At 42.3% G+C, this 23,025-nt stretch overlaps 1 protein-coding gene and 1 long non-coding RNA gene across 4 annotated transcripts in view; one reads left to right on the forward strand and one right to left on the reverse strand.

Moving 5' to 3' along the window:
- LOC142052916 (uncharacterized) overlaps positions 1 to 10,512 on the reverse strand; it is a 28,162-nt gene extending 17,650 nt beyond the window's left edge. For 2 of the 3 annotated variants that reach the window (XR_012659030.1, XR_012659032.1), the window contains exon 1: positions 9,919 to 10,512. This is a non-coding gene — a long non-coding RNA (uncharacterized LOC142052916). The remainder of the gene's footprint in view (positions 1 to 9,918) is intronic. The other variant, XR_012659031.1, reaches the window with a different exon arrangement.
- CNTNAP2 (contactin associated protein 2) overlaps positions 1 to 23,025 on the forward strand; it is a 1,177,124-nt gene that overhangs the window by 652,768 nt on the left and 501,331 nt on the right. The window contains exon 9 of the mRNA XM_075083760.1: positions 12,907 to 13,056. Within this exon, the coding sequence (XP_074939861.1) occupies positions 12,907 to 13,056 (150 nt within the window). The remainder of the gene's footprint in view (positions 1 to 12,906; positions 13,057 to 23,025) is intronic.

Genomic DNA, 23,025 nt, shown 5'->3' on the forward strand with positions numbered 1-23,025 from the left:
GACAACAGGACGAAATAGGCACTTAATAGGTAAGAACAAGGCAATTTTATATACGAGACAGAGAACGCAGTATTTTTAATTTTCCTAGCTATTCTTTGTTGTTTTAGAATATTTTATTCCTATCATGCATTTTTTTCATTAAGTGAGGTTTTAAGGGAATTGTACTGTGAATAAAATTTAGAAGGGGTTATAAAAATGCAGGTTTTTCTACTCATACATGGGGGAGGCAAATACTGAACAAAGGTCAATGTTACAAAGCAAAAGAATGGACAGCTCAGTTAAATCTACTTCAAGCTCAAGAGGTATTAATTTAAGGTTGATTCCCTCACTGTCAGAACAGATTTGGTAATTATAAGTGGGTACAGTATATATAAATTGAGTTAGGAATGAGTTCTTTTGTAATGAAATCTAGTAGCAGTTGTAAATGGGAAAAGATACTGCCTATTCGTTACAATGATTTTGATTATCATAGATGGGTAGGTGTGAAAGATACTGCAGCTCACCTAAGCCAGCTCCCTGAAAATTTAGGGGTTTTCCATATGCTGGACTAAATTCTCAGCTGGTATGGATGCCGGTAGGTTCAGGACCTCAGCAGAGATGCTTTACTTAGATCATTGTTGCAATTACCTCGCCAGTGGCATTATCCCAAGCTGAACTCCCTTAAGGACAAAGATGTATTTGTGTGGATCTTTTTTTGTTTTATTATTTTTGAAGTACATGATTTTACAGTTGTACCGATTGGGTCAAGATTTCAGATCCCTCAATCCCTCTGTTACTAACAGAGATAGATACAATGTGCATGTGAGGTACATGCCACTGTGCTTCTCCCATAACAGCTTTCCCAGTGGCCTACCAGTTCTATCAGCTGGGCTGCTATATTCCTGGCTCTCCTCCATTACAGCTGGTGGATTCAGTCTGTAGCAGTGCTCAGCCATGATCTCACAGCTGTGCTGAATGACCCACCACTGTACGGCTATATTTGAAAGAACTGCTTTTCCTGTCTCTTGAGATGTGGGCTGGAGTCATTCCTCATTTTCTAGGAGTCTGGGGAAACTTAACTGAAATTCAGGGTTCATCTAATGCTGTGGAGCAGCAAAACAAGGCAATGTGTACATGAAGAATAGAGTTTGATACCTTTTTCATACGGTTTAGTCATTTAAACTACACATTCCTCTCTGACAAGCCCTAGTGAAAAGTGCCGATGAGAAGAAATGCTAATGTACTAAACTGGCAGGGAAATGGGCTGGTGACATTTTTGAGTTTCTTTACTTCTTGCAACTTCTTTTATGCTGAAAAGCTGCTTTCATTAGATACTTCCTCCTAAACAGATGCATGAAACATACTTTTAAAACCAAGGGCAGAGTTCACGGACAGTGTCAGAGAACATGATTTTTTTTTTTTTTTTTGACTTTGAGGTGTAACTTGCATTGTCCAAGAGCAGTCTGTGAAAGGCATTTTTCAGCAAAATGCAAAGCAGTCCTGCAATGCCAGCATTTACATTATGTTTTTATGGTTTTCTTAGAAAACCACTGCCTAAAGTCCAAATATTTTTATTGTGGTTCCCTTTGAGTCAGAGTATATTTTAATTATTTTATGTAAAATTGCTACTGTGCTCTTAAAAAGAAAACAATGTATAAGAAAAATATTTTTAGTTAATAAAAAGTAGATCATTTGAAGCAATCGTTATGTTAAGACTTTACTCTGGTTCACTAGGAACTTTTTTTTTTGGCTTTCTGATTTTGAGAAACATATACCTCCTTAACACAAATGAATAATTAATCTGTGCCAGCAAATACATGCAAATGCTGGGGTAAATATATTCTTCTTGGGGCACAGAGATGCCACTTGAACTTCTCCGTTACAGTAGGTCTAATACCCCAGAGTGCTGTGGCGGGGCAGTTTTTTTTCCCTTAAGGCTTTCGATAGAAGCAAACAGGCTGTTTTATTTTCAAATCAAGATCCCAGTGTCCCCAGCAAATACTTTCAACATTTTAGACCTGGCTATGTCTGCAGTAGCAAGCAGTGTAGCACAATAGGAGTGGATCTGCAGAGCAGAACAGCTCACGCTGAGACCTGAAACTCCATGCAGTGTCATTTGCACACTTCAGGATAGAGCTTGTTAGTTTGGACTTTGTTTCATCTGAAGGAAATACAGTCCTCAGGCACTGAGATTGATACTAATACAAAGCAAGGTCCACTCTGTGGGACAATTGCAAGATTTGCTTTATACACACACTCCAGCAACTAACGGAAAACTATACGTAGTTTACATGTAAACCTCTACCTCCACCTCTACAGCGTCTGGTTCATGCACAAACCTGCCTTCTGCTGCTTAGACCTCACACCTTTTCTTTATGGCTGCAGAACTGGTCTAAAACAAGATTAAGTTCAGCCTCAAGGTGTCACTAACAGGGTCTTAACCACAGCATGGATAGTCAAAGAAAATCAGTCTTCAGATATAGCACTGTTTGCATCCAGCAGTGGAGTACTTACTCCAAGTTTAAAGAATAAATTATTTAATGTAGTTTAATGAAAAAAAGTTCATGAACAAAAAAATAATTCATCAGTCACTTTTATATGCTACATTATGTCCACATGTAACATTTGGGGAGGGAAGCAGTGGGTTTGCTTTTTGTACAGTCCATGCCTCTGCGACCGAGGCGGAGGTTAAGCTAAACCCTTGTAAAAAGTGCTATATTGTGTTTCGAAAAAAACTGCAATGTTTCCACATGTTTTTATTATGTGAGGCATATATACAATGAAGATAAAATGATAAATAAAATGGATTTTTGTATAATAGGATTAAGACATGAAAAGGGCTGCTGTGTGAATTGCCTTTCAGAAAACCTTGTGCCTAGAGCTTTTGCGTATCTTCTAAAGAGGAGCATAATGCAAGTGTTACAAGCCCTGATTTAAAAGTATTGCCAAATCAACAACATAAAGCTATCTTAGTATAACACAAGTGAGGTGACAAAGCTCGATCACCTCTTCCCCCATCATATGCTTCAAGCTAAAAATCATGCATTCATGACTGCTAGAAAACGTGCATCAAAAGACCTGTTTGGATGTCTGAGACATATTTAGGCCCCAATTTGGCAGAGTACTTAGAAGGTGTGCATGGCTTTATACCCTTGAGTGATCTATTAAAGTATGTTTCTAAATATTCTTGTTGATTCAGAGCCATCACTAGGAAGCTTGTCTCAGGGATTTCAGTATCAAAACAAAGTTATAGTTGATTTTTGCTGTTGGCCAGAAAAACATCAATTTACCTTCAGTCACATGGAGGTTTTTTTCTGATTTTTGTTTTTGCTTTTTCTTACCAACATAACCCTCCCCAACAAGTTCTGGTTTGTTTGTAATCAAGTATTCCATTTAAGCCAAAGTGGAAGCGTTCAAATTGGGCAACTGTGAGAAAATCTAGGGAAATATGAATTAATCTATGCTGCTTTTCACTGAATTCTTCAGCATTATGAAATTAAAAATTACAGATTCACTTTCCTCCCATCTGGTGTCACGATCCACTGTTGGGTTGAACAATTTGGCCAAGGTTAAAGACCCTTGCTTTCCAACTGACCTCAGATAATTCTGGGAGGCTGGGGGGAGCTGGGCTTAACTTCTGATTAACTCCAATGTTTTATCTTGACTAGGTTCCTTTTGCAGTCTCAGAAACATAATTAAGACTCAAAACAGAGTAAAGTGCCCAGCCACTTCATTTGGCCAGAAAGTACACCAGTAAAAAAGGGGAGAAAGGGAGAAAAGAGAAAGGGAAAGAGAGTTGCAATAGCTACCACCACAGATCCACAGCATCCCGTCAGCCCAGTATATCTTTGAATCTAGCACGCAGAACGTTCCAGAACGCCCCTCGTGGTCTCTGCTGGTTTCCCCTTTTAATAGCATTGTCCTCTTGCAGAGTCAATAACTGTTTGCATACCCACACCCCCCCACTCGGCGGTGGGGCGCATACCCAGTAGCGTCACTAGAGGGTGCTCGAAATTCTAGAGGGTCCGAGCCCCCCCCCACCCGTTGTCAGTCGACCCTGGGCCCGGGCACATGCGCAGAGGTGATGTGCTCGGAGACAACGGGACACACATTCCTGTCGGCTAGAACTCACTCAGTCGCTGTGGGGATTAAACTGTCCTGCTCAGTTGCCGTGGTGAGTAGGCTTCGGTAGCTGAACTGTCCAGCCAACAATGTTTAGAGAGAAGTTTCTAGTCCCTTACATCTGGATTATCGATTTATTTTATTTTTAGGAATTATTTATCTGGCATGAATGTGTGAAGAATAGGCACTAACTCTATGCCTTTGTAGGTATCTGAGCTTGTTTAGTCCACCTCCTGTATTCTTTTCACAATTTAGTCAGCAGTGATACAGAAGGGCTTCAAATTCAGAAAGGCCTCCGCCCAAAAAAGCTAAACAAATACATCTAAGAGATAAATATGACAGAAGAATAGCCATAAAACAAGTACCTTTAAGTTTCATAAGATGAAAAGGAAAGGTCTGGTTAGCTCACTTAAAATATTAAGATGCTGAGCATATAAAAGTAATAATTCAGTGCTGAAAGGTATCTGGTAGGTAACCATAAAAACTATAAATTGAAGTTAAAGCTTTATGAGTATAATGCTGTTTCTAAAATGTTATTTATTATAATTTTCAAGGGGAAAAAAATAGAGACCCTTATATAAAAAATATGGAGGTTTCTTATATGAAATCTATATGCTGGTTATTGTAGTTAAATTACCAGTTTTGGTAATGATTATGGACATTATATGAAACCTAAGAATAGATCAGATTTTGCTTTAGCATGTTTAAGTAAAGAAAGGAAGTTGACTGTGTTTTATGTACTCTTAAAGATGTAGATAACTGTTTTCAAGTCTGAAAGAGATCTGGATATGGGCCACAATGCTGTATAGTCATTATAGCGTATCAGCTAAAAAGCAGGTAAAGCTAGATGCTGATCTGGAAAGGGTTTTGAGGAAGTTAAGAAGAGTAATGCTAAATAACTAATGTACAGCCATACTCCATTTCTTAGTAAAGATTAATCTGGGAGCCATTCATTGAGATGACTACCATTGAGCATGTACAAAATTTGTGCAATTCCAGGGGACCAGATTGCATTATTAGGGCCAACATTTTCTGACTTGATATGGACTGGAATAGAGGAAGAGGGCAGTGGACAAGGGTGTATTTGTTCATTACCAAAAGCATCCTTTCTGCAAGCTGAAACACATATGGAGATTCCAATTTCTATATATAAGTGTATATATTTTCATATCCAAGGCACAATAACACTATGATGTTTTTTCCTGAGAATCAAGTATGTGAGAAGAGCAGTGAGAGGAGAGGAGAAAGCCTGTGCTTGAAAAGCTAAAACTGTTTCAGCAGTTGCTTGAGATTCTGCAAGTGCCTAAGATTAGAATTTGCAAAACATTCATTTTTCTGTCACTCAAGTGCAGACAGTCCTTCATCTGGTTTTATTAGTTTTCAGTAAAAGAACAGAAAAACCATTACGAGTTTGACCATTACTTGCTAGGTTTATGGTCCATGTCATTAAATCACCAGTAGTCAAGCCTCTTACAAAAATAAGTTTGAATGTTATAAAGAGTCTGCAGCATTGTAGCGGTATGTATTTTCTCTATTTTCAGTTTACTGCACAACAGTATTAACTATGGAAATTGGAAAATTACCTACTCTTTTGTTTGGGGTTTTTTCTTTAAACACATCCTATATATACAAGGCTAGAGATGCTTTTAAAGTTAAATGCTCATCTTCTGGCATTAACTTGCAGAGAAAACTCAGTATAAATAAAGTATCACCAATGGGCAAAATTTTGGCATGTTTCCAACTACTCATCTTAAAAACAAACTCCAAGCTTAAACATGAGGACAAAATTTGTCAGAAGTGTTCTTTTTTTTTTTTTTTTTGGAGATCAGGGTTTTCCCTCATAATAATCACCAAGGACTACATTTGCCACTGTCTTAGTTTACCGATCAACTGGATAGCTGAAAAATGAATAAAACTTAAAAATGGAAAGGACTTTTCTGAATCATAAATCCTAAAACAGATGATATAGTTAGATAGCTTATTCCATAAACTATCTAAAACATTACCCTAGGAAGAGCTGTGGTTTTGTTTTTCAGGTTTAAAAATACAATTAGCTAAACACAGAAAAGCACAGCCTTAGTAATTACATCTGGTGATTATTCTTTTTTTTCAGATGAAATGTTAATGGCATCTATTGCTGCATATTTGAACACAGCTAAATGTTTAAAACAAAATATTGCTGGCTTGTTTTCTTATCAGCAGAAATATTGGTGCAAAGCTGTACTGAATTAGTGAGGGATTAGGCAGGAATAGCAACTACATGACTGGCCTTGGTGAAACACAGTGCTGGCTGGCTAACCTGAAAGCAGTTACAAACAAGCCTCTCACCCTGCCTTCGGCCTCAGACAGGGTAGGTCTTGCCATCAGCAGAGAAACTTTGACTGTACTTCTGGATTCCTGGATTACAGGGAATCCACACAGCCGCTGCTGAATACCCAGGAAAGCCTTGTTTCCAGCACCTCCAAGGCATGTTCATGTGTCTGCTCCCTGTTCTGCTCTGGAGTCTCCCCATCCTGCGTATTGAGGGTTTCATCTCATAATAAGAAATAACAATACAAAATATTTACTGCAACAGTAGGAACTAAAGGCCAGTATCCAACTGCATAGCCTTACATTGCTTCATGGAGCGCTAATGATAGTATGTTTTCCCCGATCTGTTCTTAAATATTTTATCTGAATTTTGGGTTACAGTCATCTATTAAAATTACAACAAGGTCTGTTCTAATGTAGCAGGTGTTATGCTGTTGACTTCAGAAGGTTTTTCTCCATGTAGCACACTATATAATCTAGCACTCATTAATAGCCACTGCATGGGTCAGTACCTTTTACAGGAAGATTTGATCTCACAAGATTATCTGTAGAACTTAAGATTTTTGCTACTATAGTTTTCTTCAAGGCATAACTCAACCAGATGTTATCTAAGTTCTCCATTATGTATTAAACTCTTGTACTTTTTTGGTATTTGTTAATATAGTCCTTCTTCCATGTCTGTAATAAGCAAAACATCTGTTTCTTCTTGTTCAAAGTGCCTACCTCTAGAGCCCTGCTTTTAAAATAATGTAATTTAAATAGAAATCCTAGATAGGGAGAATGCATTCATTAACATGTTTAATTTGCATATGAAACCAGCTTTTCCAGAACTCAGCAGGGAATTTGTGGTGGCAGCAGTGTTTCTTTTTTTGCTGAACTTATGTACCAGAAAGTTACAGTATGAAAAAAATAATGCAAATAAATATATGTATCAGCTCAGATGAGAGATTAAACTGCAGTGAGAAATCATCATTGTGCATTTAGGATATTGTCCATTCTAATCTTTCTAGCTGAAAATTCTTTGTATTAAAAGACACATATTCTACTCTTAAGTCTTGGTTTACAGAAAGATCGCAGTTAAGCTTGATTTTTAAGTCCAAGCAAAAATAATTCCCCAGTATACCTATGGCATGTAGTAAAATATTACAATGAAAGTAGGTCATGCAGCTCAACAAACTTATCCCAGTAACAATTTAAGTCCCTGCAACAGAGCATTATCACATTGAGACAGGAGGGTTGACACTACTGCCTCTAAAGCACGTAAATAAAAAGCAGAGGTACAGATAAAAGGTTGCACCACTGGGGAGCACAACTTTGTAAGACAATAGTGAGTACTTGCTGAGTACTGGTGAGTAAACTCCATAGGAAAATGTAGTGGTAAAAAGTTTTCTAAGCAAACGTAAAATTGCACTTGAATTTTTGTGTCAAGGCATCTTTGAGCCAGACTGTTGGAATGTTACTGTCATACGTAAAGCTCCATAAGGATGTTTAAATACCGGTAGCTAAGAAGACAGCTTTAACTCGTAATCATTTTGTAGGGAAGAGTTCAGAAAGCAGAAACAGTGTGATCTTTCAGGAACTGACAGGAAGGATGCCAACTTGTAGGGGCAAATATTTTTAATACAGGCAAAATACCAGTGCTTCTCCAGTCACGCCTGTAGCAAGTGGCTTACAGACAGCAGTGTTCCCTTAATATATTTTGATAAATGCTGTGCACACAGAGAAAATGCATGGAATTCATGTTTGCTGGAAACCTGCAGCTGTCCTCATGCTGATTTCTGTTTCGTCTGCTCAGCAGATCCACTTGCTCCACTGATCTGCCCTTTTTCTGCCCACTTCTTGCCTTGAGTCATTGCAGTGTTCAGTTTTCCTGTATGATGCTAGTGAGCTTGGGGTGTTTTCCCTCCACTGCACACTGGGAGAGCATACAACAGATACTAGCTAGAAGTCACTGTGCACTTCTTATACTCACATATTCTGCACCATTTTCACTTGTTATTTCAGCAGATTGCATCACCTGTTTCTGTGCTTTAGGGAAGAATGTCTGGGGACCTCGCAAGATATGCAGAAATCATGTTGAGTTGGACAAGTAGTTTGTTGTGGTTTAGTCCCAGCCGGCAACTCAGCCCCACCCAGCTGCTTGCTTACTCCCCCACTGGCAGGATAAGGAAACGAATCAGAAACCTAAAAGTGAGAAAGCTCGTGGGTTGAGATAAAGACAGATTAATAATTTAAATAAAACAATAATAGTAACAACAGTAATAATAATGATGCAATGAAAAGGAGAATAACGAGAGAGAAGCGAAACTCGGGGTGGGGGAAAAGAACAACCAAAGCAACCAACCCGTGATGCAGCCACTCTCCATGCACCAACCCAACGCTGCCAGACCCCGAACCACAACTGCCCCCCCCCCCAACTGCTCTGGTTAATATACTGGTCATGGCGTCACATGGTATGGAATATCCCATTGGCCAGTTGGGGTCAGCTGTCTCGGCCGTAGCCCCGCCCCTCCCGGCCTCTTACCCACGTGGCAGAGCACAGGAAGCTGGAAAGGTCCCTGACTGCTATAGGCGCTAATTAACAGCTAAAGCATCAACGTGCCATCGGCCCTATACCCGCTACAGTGAGGAGAATTAACTACCCCAGCCAAAACCAGCACATAGTTCTACTCCCCATCCCGCCTTCCCCCGCCCCACCCCCACCCCCCCGAAAAAAAAAAAAAAGCGGCGTGGAGGGACACAATGGTGGTTTTTTTTCTTCCAGTATTTAGGCTATTTGTTCAGGGAGAAGCTGAGCTAATTTCTCTCTTTGTTTTTTTTATATCTCACACCTTCTAAGAGGAAGCTGAACTCTGATAAAGATTAGTCAGGAGTAAAGCATGCAGCAGTAAATAGCTACACAGTCTGAAATATGAGATTGTCTCTTTAGCCTGCATACATGGTTCCAGTCCCTGTTCTAGTGTTATTTAAAATATCGTACAAGAACATGAGTATTGCTAGGCTATTAAGTGTGTACAGAGCAGACTAAAGTATGCAGTAAAAAATACAGATTAAAATAACATGTAATTTGCATCTCTTGTGATACTTAAAACACTTCTATCATTAGTACCATCAGTTAATTCTTTTATCAAAGAATATCTTCAAGAGACGAGGATGGAAAACTAAGGCTTATTATTATGTCTTATTAAGAAATACAGTGAACTTCCAATTTCCTGGCCCTTAGCTCCATCAGTCGTGGTGGGTTGACCTCGGCCAGGGGCAGACACCCACCCACCACTCTCTCACTCCCCCTCCTCAAAAAAGGGAGAAAAAAAAGAATGAAAAGCTCAAGGAGCAAGATAAAGACAGGGCGATCACATACCAGTTACGGTTGCAAGCAAAATAGACTCGACTTGGGGAAAATTATTTTAATTTATTGCCAGTTAAAATAGATCTAGGTAGTGAGGAACAAAGAACACCTTTATATCATTAAACCAACACCTTTCCTCCTCTCTCTCACAAGCTCACCTTCAACTCCGAGTTCCTCTGTCTCCCACTCGCGAGCAGCACGGCGGCGTGCGGGGATATGGGTAGGGCATAATGGCTCCTCTCCGCGGTTCCTGCCCTCTCACGCTGTTCCCCTGCCCCATGGCGGGCTCTCCACAGGCGGCAGCTCCCTCAGAGACACCCACCTGCTCCGGCGGGGGCTCTCCAGCGGACTCTACCAGAGGGGGAACCGGGGGTGGCTGGAGCCCCTCCTCCCACTCTCCCCTGGGGGCTCGCAGAGCTGTTTCTCCCTCTTTTCCCCTCACCCCTCACTGCCGGGCAGCGTTCTGCCCTGCCCTGGCTGCGCTTTCCCCGAGGTGTGGCGCGACCCGTGGCTGAGGGGCCCAGCCGTGCCTTGCGGCGGGGCCGCTGGAGCCGCCTGGAACCGCCTGTGTCCGGCTCGGGACAGCCGGGCCTCGCCTCCCCTCACAGAGATCGCAGAGCCAGCAGATCCCCTGCCGCATCTGAGTACCCGCACCTGGTAAAGTTTTTTGTGTATGTTTATACCTGCTTCTGTTTAAGGTGGCTACAAGGTTTTGTCTACTTGGTGAATGATCTCAAAAAAAAAAAAAATCAAAGCACAAACAGCAGCGGCCTTGAAAGATACTACCGTGAAAGCTTTAAGAGGGCCATTTGCTGTGTAAATACATCAGATGCCACTGCAAATTCAGCCCTGGAGCAAGAGAAAACCAGTGAGGTTTTGAATACTTGTGGTAGGTGGACATATTTGGAAGAACCCCCTGGAGGTGTACATCACTTACCTAGTTGCAGCTTGTCAAGGTGCAAAAGCTTATTTTTTGATATAAAGCAAATGGTGGTGCAAGGTGGGCTGATACTTTCTTGCCTAATGTCCTGTTGTTTCTTGCTTTCTGCAATATAATAGAATCAGAATGGTTTGGGTTGGAAGGGACCTTAAAGATCATCTGGTTCCAACCCCCCCTGCCATGGGCAGGGACACCTTCCACTAGACCAGGTTGCTCAAAGCCCATCCCACCTGGCCTTGAACACTTCCAGGGATGAGGCATCCACAGCTTCTCTAAGCAATCTGTTCCAGTGCCTCACCACCCTCATAGTGAAGAATCTGTTCCTTATATCTAATCTAAATCCAACCTCTTTCAATTTAAAGCATTATCCCTTGTCCTACCACTACACGTCCTTGGAAAAAGTCCTTCTCCAGCTTTCCTGTAGGCCTCCTTCAGGTACTGGAAGGCTGCTATATATCCCTCTTTCCAGAGAGTGCTTTAGACGAACCTCCCTCTGGACTCACTGACGGACAGCTCGTGCCACTTTTTTTGTCCCTTGTCTTCTAATAGCCAAGTTATAATTCTGCCCAGAAGTCTCTAATTGTTGTTACTCAGTTTAAGGCAATGCTGAATACCTCGATAAAAAACTGAAATAGGTTTTTTTAACATTAGGTCATTACAAGCTGGAAAATTGGGATTTTAAGTATTTTCTGGTAAACTTCAGCTGTAGTAACGCATGCTGTAACAATTTTTGTTTGGAACACTATAAAAAGGTGTATCTTCTTTTCCATTCTGAGTTTATTGTCAGTAGGACTTAATTTTATCTGGGTTGTAATTATGTGGTTTTCTGTTTCTTTGTCAAATGTAATGAAAATGAAAAAAGCCTACAACCATGAAGAAAACTGTCCTCTTGTTTATTCTGTTAGGTCTTTCTTCTATTCTTACACTAGATTGAACAAGCTTTAGTAGAAACATTTCTTACTGATATATTTTTAAGAGGCTTCTGCTACTTTTATTCACACTGAGGAGTATTCCAAGAATATTCCAATGTAAACACTCCATGTTATTTCAGGACTTGATCCTGTATCTTAAACAGCCATGTGGAAGCAGTGGGGAAAATATTGATTAAATGTTTAGTTATATCTGTTTGACATGAATATTATTCCTTGTTCATAGAAGATAATATTCCTTTGAATATTTTGAAAGTTGATCTTTCATTATACTTCTGCTGATATTGTGCATCCCACTTAATTTTTGAAACAGCTTATTGCATTGTGCTGTGGTTTATTTTGGCAAATGACCTTTGCTAAGGTGACTTAGCAGCTTTATCTAGGTGGAGAAAATGCCACTTGTAAGAGGTGCTATAATTTGGAATTTGCTTTTACTGGAGTGTTTGCTACTTAACTTGCTGATGCAACGTAACCTGCCTGTACGGTAGTGACCAGAACAAACTAGGACTTTTCCATAGTTCTTCAATGGTAGCTTAACATGCTGGGCAAACTGGCTTCCTGCCAGCTGTTGGAGACAATGTAAGAAGTATATAAATTCTGTTGTTTTCAAAGGTCTGGATGAATGAACAAATCCATCTGTTTCACTGCTGTCAGTAGGGGATGGTACTCCCTTAAGATTGCAGGTCTTGGCAGACATTTGCTGGTTTTGCAGGGCCTCTGTGGTAATGTCTTCATCATCTGTGACTAGCCCCACACCCCGATAACAGGATTAGCTGTTGAGTCACCTTCCATGTGAGCCTTTCCCCCTTCTATTTTTTCTTTCCCTTTTCTTGGAAATAACTAGCTTTTGCTAAAGACAGCAATCATGAACATAATATGCCCTTTGGCCTTGTTACTCACTATAGTTAAATGGATTAATCAACATCTTTTCCTTTTGAACTTGATCATAGAAACAATGAAGAGATAGTCATTATTAGTAAAATGTAGAATATGGACTTTTGATGGGAAAGGTGAGTTATAACGTGTAGTTTATACAGTTACACCTGATAGCATGAACACTTTGGTGGTTCCAAGACTTGTATTTATGATATAATGTTATATTTTTGGTAATACCTTAATAACAATGCCTTGCTATTACACTGAAATGATTCCATTTCTGCAGTAGCCTTCATTAAACCTTACACAATGAGTCCGGGAGAGAGCCATATAAAACACTTAAAGATAATGAATATTGGACTGAGTAAAATGTTCCAATGTTGTTTTTTTTTCCTTCACAGGCTCTGGTCTCAATGACGGGCAGTGGCATGAAGTCCGATTCCTAGCTAAGGAAAATTTTGCTGTCCTCACCATCGATGGTGATGACGCTTCAGCTGTTCGAACAAACAGCCCTCTACAAGTTAAGACTGGAGATAAATATTTCTTTGGAGGTAAACAAATCGAAACAAATATCAGCTTGAAGTGCTGTTGTCTTTTAGTTACATAATAGGTGAAATGAAACTCAGGACGTAATTTGTTCATGTAGATCTTAATATAGCTAAAATAGCTAGGTACTGTTCATCAAAAAGTAGGATACTAAGCTTAATTTCACTTTCAAGAATTTTTTTACACCTCCTCATCCTTGCAAAAGAAACTCTGAGAAGTTCTGTTCAAGAGTCAGTCTAATGTGGAATGATTTCTCAGATCTTCTCTAAGCATTTTAGAGAACATTCTCTGAAAGGGGAATCTTCCATTAGTAGTTTAATAAAATGACACTGAGAAAAAAAATAAATTTATCTTTTCAAGTTTGGAATCCTGGAGACAAATATCATTGTTCAGGAAAGGTATTAACCTTTTGCTGTTTTCTTTAAGAGCTGTCATGATTGTGGGTAATTGAGAAGCTGTCATAAATGGAAGCCTTAGATTGTTCAGTATTTCTGTCTATTCTTGTCCATATACTAAAAAGAGTTCTTGCAAAGTCTAGCTTGAATGTTTATTCCTCTTGCTCTTCTGTGTTAGCATTTATAAACATCAAAAAAGGTCATCAAAACTTTTGGATTTTCTAAATATATATCATAAATTCTACATTAAAAAGCCTATTTAGTGTGCCAAAATACTTTTGGTACACTATTATCTTATATGGGAAGTTCATTAAGGATTTTTTAACTCAAGCGTAAGTATTATTGTTTGTATTGCTAGCCAGGTTTTTTTTAAAAAATCCAATTCAGCAACGACCTGTAATCTTTGTTCAAGCAGAATTTCAGCAAGCTCAAATGCTAAGATCAAAAAAGAGTTGTAAGTTGTACTTTTGAAGTGTCCCATATGTGTGAGGTTGCACATGAAAGCCTCAGGCAGAGAACACGAATTTTAAAAGCAGAATTTATCAGTGTTGAAAAGTGATCTTTTTTTCTGACTTACAAGGTGCATACCTAATAAAAATAAAACATAAATGTAGTCCTATAAATAGTCATAATATTACCCAAGTGATAGGAAAGTTAGTGGCATATGAAGTACCCTAAGTAGACAGGGAAAAAATTCTTTTGAGGTTATTCTAATTTCATTATCTCCTATCAGTGGAATAATTAAAAATACATATGGAAATTTGTGTTTAAATGATGTTACAAAACTAATACATAGTTAATTAAAAATAGATTCTAATCGTGCAGATACTGAGGACACACACTTCCGAGAAACATTGTGGCAATGATGATAACACAGTCTAAGACAAATATTACCAAATTAAAGTTGATATGTCATAAGATTTAAACTTCAGGTTGCTGCAACACCCATCTTTTCCAATATCCTTAATTCAGCTAATATCCTGATTACTTTTTTTAGCATATTTCCTCAAATAAGAGTTCTAGCATAGCCAGTTGCCACATACTAAAGTTTGAAAATTATTTAGTCATCAAAACATAATATCTTCAATTTCTCAGAACAGTCTGAGACATTCCCATTAAATGAAATTATTAAGCACACACAGGAGAAAAGAGAAATGCTGTACGTAATACATCCAGTGTTAAATGCTCTTAATTTTGATAGGTAAAATCCCCAGACCATTATTACATTTCTGGAGAGAGAGAAATTGATTTCTTCTCAAGTGTCTTTTACCTTTGACTCTTTGGTTGTGAGGGATAGATTGTCTAGTTTCTCCAGGTGTTTTTAATGCCCTTTCTCTGTCAAAATACAGGATGATTTGTAGTCATTTCAGTTGGATTCTGAAATCTGCTTGACTTAAAATTGTTGACGTGTACTTTATAGTTCCAGTATCCTTCTGTAAAAAAAAAGTGTGCATGTAGCTATTGTTTTAGTGGGATATGAGGTTCAATCTTGGATTCCCTGAAGTGTCGTTCCCACATCTGTTCACCCAAATACGCAGTCCCTTTGCATAAGCTATGAGGTTTTTTTTTTTCCTTAGTACCTTTTATAATCTGAAAGGTCTTCTAAAGGTCTATCAGATGAATAGCAGTGTCTTAACCTTCATTTCCAATTTCATTTCAAAATAAGTCTACATTTGCAACACTATACTTTTGCATTTTAACTATTTCAAGCTTTGAATCCAAGCAAGATTTATTTCTGACTTGAATCTGAGGAACTGATTTATTTTAGTATGCTCTCGCGTGAATATTGCTGTGCGTATATATATGTTATTTATTTTGATATCTATCTATCTATCTATATATATAAAAAATAGAAATTACTTGCAACTTAAAGCCAGTCTTTTGGATGCCTATTAGAAACCTAATCTTTATATTCACAGCATGCATCTTATGAGGCAAAGGTATTTGTGTGCTATTCCCTCTACATGTATGTGTTCCTCCTTATTTTTCTTTATAAGCATTCCAAGGTGTGGCTGTTAATAAATAGTATTCGCAAGAAGAGGATGTAAAGGTGAGAGTAACAGGGAACTTCAAACATTTGCACCACTTGGTAATTGTCATCAAAGAAGATCTTTTCATTAGTGTCGTGGTTTAGCGGCAGCTCAGCCCCACACAGCCGCTCGCTCACTCCCCCACCGGTAGATGGGGGAGAGAATCAGAAAGGTAACGCTCGTGGGTTGGGATAAGAACAGTTTAATAATGAAAATTAAAAGAAACAACAGTAGAAATGCAATGTAAAGGAGAACAACGAGAGGCGCAAAGCCCCGGGGGAGGGGGGAAGGGAGGGGAGAGGGGGAACGAACCGCCGGAACAAACCGCACGCGCCGCAGCCGCTCGCCGCCCGCCGACCCGATGCCGCGCCGCCTGCGCGCTGCCACTGCCCCCCCTCAATATACTGGTCATGGTGTCACGTGGTATGGAATGAACCTGCCATTGGCCAGTCGGGGTCAGCCGCCCCCACCATGGCCCTGCCCCTCCCAGCCCCCCCTGCCACGCCACGCGGCAGAGCGCGGGAAGCTGGAAAGGTAGCTGACCCCCACAGTGAGGAGAATTAACCCCTTCTCAGCCAAAACCAGCACATTCTCCACCCCTTATTCCATACCACTTACACCATGCCCAGGTCCCATATGATGCAATACAACCGTACCAACCACCACCCCTCCCCTTCCCATCCTTTAACATAATACACAGACATCATTCCCTTAGTTCATGGATCTTCCCTGTAAAATGTCCATTAAAATGTCCATTGAGTTCACGCAGTCCATGACTCTGGGCTCCATCTGTTGTATCAGTCTTTCCGGGTGGGAGAGATGGTGTGTGGCGTTGGGTTGCTGCATACCGAGTCAGTCATCGTTCCATCACTGCTGCACGGCTTGTTTCATAGTTGATCTTCCATGGGTTGGGAGGCTCGTACTCTGATATCATTGATACAACACAGAGGTGACACACAATATTATATAGCAGTTCACATTGTGCCATTCAGTTCATTGACTGTTTTCACCCAAAATCAAATCCCCTTGAGGCACACATCGGATTTCTCCATCCTCCCGCATCACCCACCAAGTGCACCCAGGTCCTCGAGCAAAAACAATCCCACGAATGGGTTTGCCTTTGCCAGAGGCAGGAAGAACCCAGACTGTTTTGCCCAGCATACTTTTTGTGTGCACTACAGGGACTCTATCCCCTTCCACAGTATGTAGGATTTCTGACTGGGCAGGGCCAGCTCGGTTGGCAGATCCCCTCGTGTTGACTAACCACGTGGCTTTTGCTAAATGTGTATCCCAGTGCTTGAATGTCCCACCCCCCATTGCTCTCAGTGTGGTTTTTAACAGTCCATTGTACCTTTCAATTTTCCCAGAGGCTGGTGCGTGATAGGGGATGTGATACACCCACTCAATGCCGTGCTCTTTGGCCCAGGTGTCTATGAGGCTATTTCGGAAATGAGTCCCATTGTCTGACTCAATCCTCTCTGGGGTGCCATGTCGCCACAGGACTTGTTTCTCAAGACCCAGGATAGTGTTCCGGGCAGTGGCGTGGGGGACAGGATATGTTTCCAGCCAGCCAGTCGTTGTTTCTACCATTGTAAGCACATGGCGCTTGCCTTGGCGGGTCTGTGGGAGTGTGATATAGTCAATTTGCCAGGCCTCCCCATATTTATATTTCAGCCATCGTCCCCCATACCACAGAGGCTTTACCCGCTTCGCTTGCTTGATTGCAGCGCATGTGTCACATTCGTGGATAACCTGTGCAATAATATCCATGGTCAAGTCCACCCCTCGATCACGAGCCCACCTGTATGTTGCATCTCTCCCTTGATGGCCTGAGGTGTCATGGGCCCACCGAGCTAGAAATAGTTCACCCTTATGCTGCCAGTCCAGATCCACCTCAGCCACTTCAATCTTGGCAGCCCGATCTACCTGCTGGTTGTTTCGATGTTCTTCAGTGGCCCGACTCTTGGGGACGTGAGCATCCACATGCCGTACCTTTACAACCAGTTTCTCTACCCGGGCAGCAATATCTTGCCACAATGTGGCAGCCCAGATGGGTTTGCCTCTGCGCTGCCAGTTGCTTTGCTTCCATTGCTGCAGCCAGCCCCACAAGGCATTTGCCACCATCCAGGAGTCAGTATAGAGATAGAGCACTGGCCACTTTTCCCGTTCAGCGATGTCTAAGGCCAGCTGGATGGCCTTTACCTCTGCAAACTGGCTCGATTCACCTTCTCCTTCAGCAGTTTCTGCTACTTGTCGTGTAGGACTCCATACAGCAGCCTTCCATCTCCGGTGCTTTCCCACAAGGCAACAGGACCCATCAGTGAACAGGGCATATTGCTTCTCATCTTCTGGCAGTTTGTTATACAGTGGGGCTTCTTCAGCACGTGTCACCTCCTCCTCTGGTGATAATCCAAAATCTTTGCCTTCTGGCCAGTCCATAATCACTTCCAAGATTCCTGGGCGACTGGGGTTTCCTACTCGAGCCCGCTGGGTGATCAGTGCAACCCATTTACTCCACGTAGCATCAGTTGCATGGTGTGTAGAGGGGATGTTTCCTTTGAACATCCAGCCCAGCACTGGCAGTCGGGGTGCCAGGAGCAACTGTGCTTCAGTACCAACCACTTCTGAAGCAGCTCGAACCCCTTCATATGCTGCCAATATCTCTTTTTCAGTTGCAGTATAGCGGGCTTCAGACCCTCTGTATCCCCGACTCCAAAACCCTAGGGGTCGACCCCGGGTCTCCCCAGGTGCTTTCTGCCAGAGACTCCAGGTAGGGCCATTCTCCCCGGCTGCAGTGTAGAGCACATTTTTTACATCTTGTCCTGCCCGGACTGGCCCAAGAGCTACTGCATGGACTATTTCTCGTTTAATCTGTTCAAAGGCTTGTCGTTGCTCAGGGCCCCATTTGAAATCATTCTTTTTCCGGGTCACTTGATAGAGAGGGCTCACGATCAGACTGTAATTTGGAATATGCATTCTCCAAAAACCCACAACGCCCAAGAAAGCTTGTGTTTCCTTTTTGCTAGTTGGTGGAGACATGGCTGCTATTTTGTTGATCACATCCATTGGAATCTGACGACGACCGTCTTGCCATTTAATTCCTAAGAACTGGATTTCTCGTGCAGGTCCCTTCACCTTACTTTGTTTTATGGCAAAACCAGCTTTCAGAAGGATTTGGACTATTTTCTCACCTTTCTCAAAAACTTCTTCTGCTGTGCTGCCCCACACAATGATGTCATCAATGTATTGAAGGTGTTCTGGAGCTTCTCCCTGTTCCAGTACAGTCTGAATCAGTCCATGGCAAATGGTAGGACTGTGTTTCCACCCCTGGGGCAGTCGATTCCAGGTGTACTGGACGCCCCTCCATGTGAAAGCAAACTGTGGCCTGCACTCTGCTGCCAGAGGGATTGAGAAGAATGCATTAGCAATATCAATTGTGGCATACCACTTGGCCGCCTTTGACTCCAGTTCGTATTGAAGTTCTAGCATGTCTGGCACAGCAGCACTCAACGGTGGAGTGACTTCATTCAGGCCACGATAGTCTACTGTTAGTCTCCACTCTCCATTAGACTTCCGGACTGGCCATATGGGACTGTTAAAGGGTGAGTGGGTCTTACTGATGACTCCTTGGCTCCTCAGTTGGTGAATGAGTTTATGGATGGGGATCAGAGAGTCTCTGTTGGTGCGATATTGCCGCCGGTGCACTGTTGTGGTGGCGATTGGCACCTGTTGTTCTTTGACCTTCAGCAACCCCACCACAGAAGGGTCCTTTGAGAGACCGGGCAAGGTAGACAGCTGTTCAGTTTCCTCCGTCTCCAAGGCAGCTACACCAAAAGCCCACTTGTAACCTTTTGGGTCCTTGAAATACCCTCTCCTGAGGTAGTCTATACCAAGGATGCACGGAGCCTCTGGGCCAGTCACAATGGGGTGCTTCTGCCACTCATTGCCAGTTAGGCTCACTTCGGCCTCCAATACAGTTAGCTCTTGAGATCCCCCTGTCACTCCAGCAATGCTGATGGGTTCTGCCCCTATATAGTTTGATGGCATTAAGGTGCACTGTGCGCCGGTGTCCACTAAAGCTTTATACTCCTGTGGGTCGGACGTGCCAGGCCATCGGATCCACACAGTCCAGTAAGCCCGGTTATCCCTTTCCTCCACCCGGCTGGAGGCAGGGCCCCTCTAGTCCTGATCATGGCAGTCACAACTCACTTCCTGTAAATGTGAATCAGGAGTCCCTCTATTACACTTAGAAATAAAATCTGCGCTTCTACTCCTCTGTCTGGGGACTTGCTCGCTGGAAACTGGAGCAGCAGCTTTCCTGGAAGAGCCTCCCTGAGTGACTCTTCTTCCTTGCAGTTCATGTACTCGTGCCTGTAGGGTCGAAGTAGGCTTGCCATCCCACCTAATCATGTCCTCTCCGTGGTCACGCAGGTAGAACCATAGGGTGGCCCGTGGTGTGTATCCCCTTCTTTGAGCCAAAGGACGCTTATTCCTAACAGCTGAGACACTGCTCTGTCGAGGTGGGGAGTAGGACAGATCTTCTTTGAGTTGCTGGACCTCTTGGGATAGTTTCTCCACAGCAGAGACAAGCGAGGAAGAGATATTTGTGTCGTAATCCCGGAGTCTATCTATCACCTCTGCCACCGTTGGTGTCTCGTCATCTTTCCAGGACATCACTGCCAATGAGTTTGCATGCGAAGATGGTGCGCTCCGTACAAACTTCCGCCACATGGGTCGTGTGCACTCGGCTTCATCTGGATCTTTGGATGACCGTTGATCGTCCAGGTCACCATAAATCACCTCAAACACAGCTAATTCCCTTAGATACTGGATGCCTTTCTCCATAGTTGTCCATTTTCCTGGGCGATATGTAACATCTTCTTTAAAGGGATACCTTTCCTTCACTCCAGACAGGAGTCGCCTCCAGAGGCTGAGGGCTTGTGGTTTTTTTCCAATTGCTTTGTCAACGCCCCCTTCCCCAGAAAGGGATCCCAATTGTTTGGCTTCTTTTCCCTCTGGTTCCAGGCTACTGGCCCCATTATCCCAGCATCGGAGCAGCCAGGTGGCAATGTGCTCACCTGAACGACGGCTATAATCTTTTCGCATATCTCGCAACTCGCTTAAGGACAGGGATCGGGTGGTCTCTATTTCATTTATTACTTCTCCCTCCTCTCCCCGCGATGGCCCTGGTTCCTCATCATCCCGTTCTAAACGAGTTGATGTCCGCTTCCAGTATTTCGTCTTGTGTATGGGGGCAACTGATACTGGTACGGGTTTATTTTCTGAGCTAGCTCCGGTACTTGTTGTGGGGGTTTGAGTGGCTGCAGTGCCTGTTGTCAGGGCTGGATTGTCTACAGTGCCAGTCACTTTGCATTTCAATCCAGAGACATTCTCTTCCCCCTGGGGGCACTGAATACTGTTGAGCAGGGCTCGGTATGCATGGGCCAGACCCCAGCACGTTGCAGTTATCTGTGTCTCTCTGGAGTTCCCAGCGTAACAACATACTTTCTCCAAATATTCTACTAGTTTTTTAGGATTCTGCACTTGTTCGGGGGTGAAACTCCAAAACACTGGGGGTGCCCACTGCCCTAGGTATTTGCCCATGCTATCCCACATGCCCTGCCACTCGTAACTATCAAGCCTCGGGGCAGATTTCTGGGTGATATTCTTAAGTTGCTTAGTCAAAACCAAAACAACATGCCCAAAAACTAACAATGACTGCACCTTAACCACCCAAGGATGTTCAAGATACAAAAACGTTGTTGTAACAAAGGCACAGACATCATAGAACAAAGTTGCAAAGGTATTATTCTGTATTTCCTCCATATAAAATCTCTCAGAGGAGGAGGTATAATTGCTAATTGCCTCAACAAGGTGGTATCCGAAGTACAGTAACGGTTTCAGCAAAAACCCCAAATACCAGATAAAGCTGAAAACGAGTGTTTGTATAACAAATCTCGTAGGCAAAACATTACTAATCACAGCAGAACACAGCAGACTCAAACAACCAACACCGATTTTTAACACCAACTGCAAAAAGGACAACATGGTGCTGTGACCAGCAGCTGTTATCTCCAACCCTCGAGCCCCACGTTGGGCGCCAAAAAGACTGTCGTGGTTTAGCGGCAGCTCAGCCCCACACAGCCGCTCGCTCACTCCCCCACCGGTAGATGGGGGAGAGAATCAGAAGGGTAACGCTCGTGGGTTGGGATAAGAACAGTTTAATAATGAAAATTAAAAGAAACAACAGTAGAAATGCAATGTAAAGGAGAACAACGAGAGGCGCAAAGCCCCGGGGGAGGGGGGAAGGGAGGGGAGAGGGGGAACGAACCGCCGGAACAAACCGCACGCGCCGCAGCCGCTCGCCGCCCGCCGACCCGACGCCGCGCCGCCTGCGCGCTGCCACTGCCCCCCCTCAATATACTGGTCATGGTGTCACGTGGTATGGAATGAACCTGCCATTGGCCAGTCGGGGTCAGCCGCCCCCACCATGGCCCTGCCCCTCCCAGCCCCCCCTGCCACGCCACGCGGCAGAGCGCGGGAAGCTGGAAAGGTAGCTGACCCCCACAGTGAGGAGAATTAACCCCTTCTCAGCCAAAACCAGCACAATTAGTTTCATTAGGAGTAAGTTCAGATAAGAAAGTGTCAAATACTTTTTCTGCAAATATACACAACTGGTTAGGAAAGGGCCAACTGCCTCTTGAATCCAGAGGATAATATAGTTTTTTTTGCAAACTGCTTGATGACTAGCAGAATTATCAATACTTTGGTGATTATAAATTTTAAATGTGAAAAGGAATCCAGTAGATTTCTTTGCTAGAGGTCTTAACTTTACTATCTTTAAAACTGATGATTTATGATATTCATCCCATCCCAGTGCTGTATTTCTTGATCTTAGAAAATGCTGAGAAAGTTCAGTCCATTGAAGTTGTGTTCAGAGAGCTTGTGCAGCATTTCTAGAAGGCTCTCTCTGACCACCTATACTCTTCTGATTTAAATTTTCCTACTTCGTCTTTGAAAGAGATACCACATGTATGCAAATGTTTTGTTCTCCAAACTTTCCCTTTCCCTGATTTCAAAATAAGTGTCTCTCTTCATATTCTGGTCTCCTGGTGTCAATATAGCAAATATATACTATAGGAATGGTGTTGTCTTTGCTGAAGAAAAGATTTAAAGGTTGCATTTCATCACTGCAGTACAGCATTTTCTCAAAAATATATTGGAGAATTTAAAGAAAAGAGCAATTACAATAAAATAGGTACTACCTCAAAGTAGTAAGGGAGACACTTGATGGACCTTTTCTGTGGGGAAATAAAAACCCCAAAACAAAACTACAGCTTTTACTGTAAGAGAAGAACCACATATCTGAATGCGAATTTTTGAGGCTGTGTCTACTTTTCAGAAAAATGATCATTTTCATATATTGTTGTAACTTTGCACTGGCAATATCCCATAATATTAGTTTTATAATAAAATAGACAATATATCAAAATTGGGAATGGATTAAAGATTCCGTGGGCAAGAACTTTGCTATGCCAAACGTAATGCT

This window comes from Phalacrocorax aristotelis, chromosome 2 (genome assembly GCF_949628215.1).
Source record: "Phalacrocorax aristotelis chromosome 2, bGulAri2.1, whole genome shotgun sequence".
In the NCBI taxonomy this organism is placed as follows: Eukaryota; Metazoa; Chordata; class Aves; order Suliformes; family Phalacrocoracidae; genus Phalacrocorax; species Phalacrocorax aristotelis.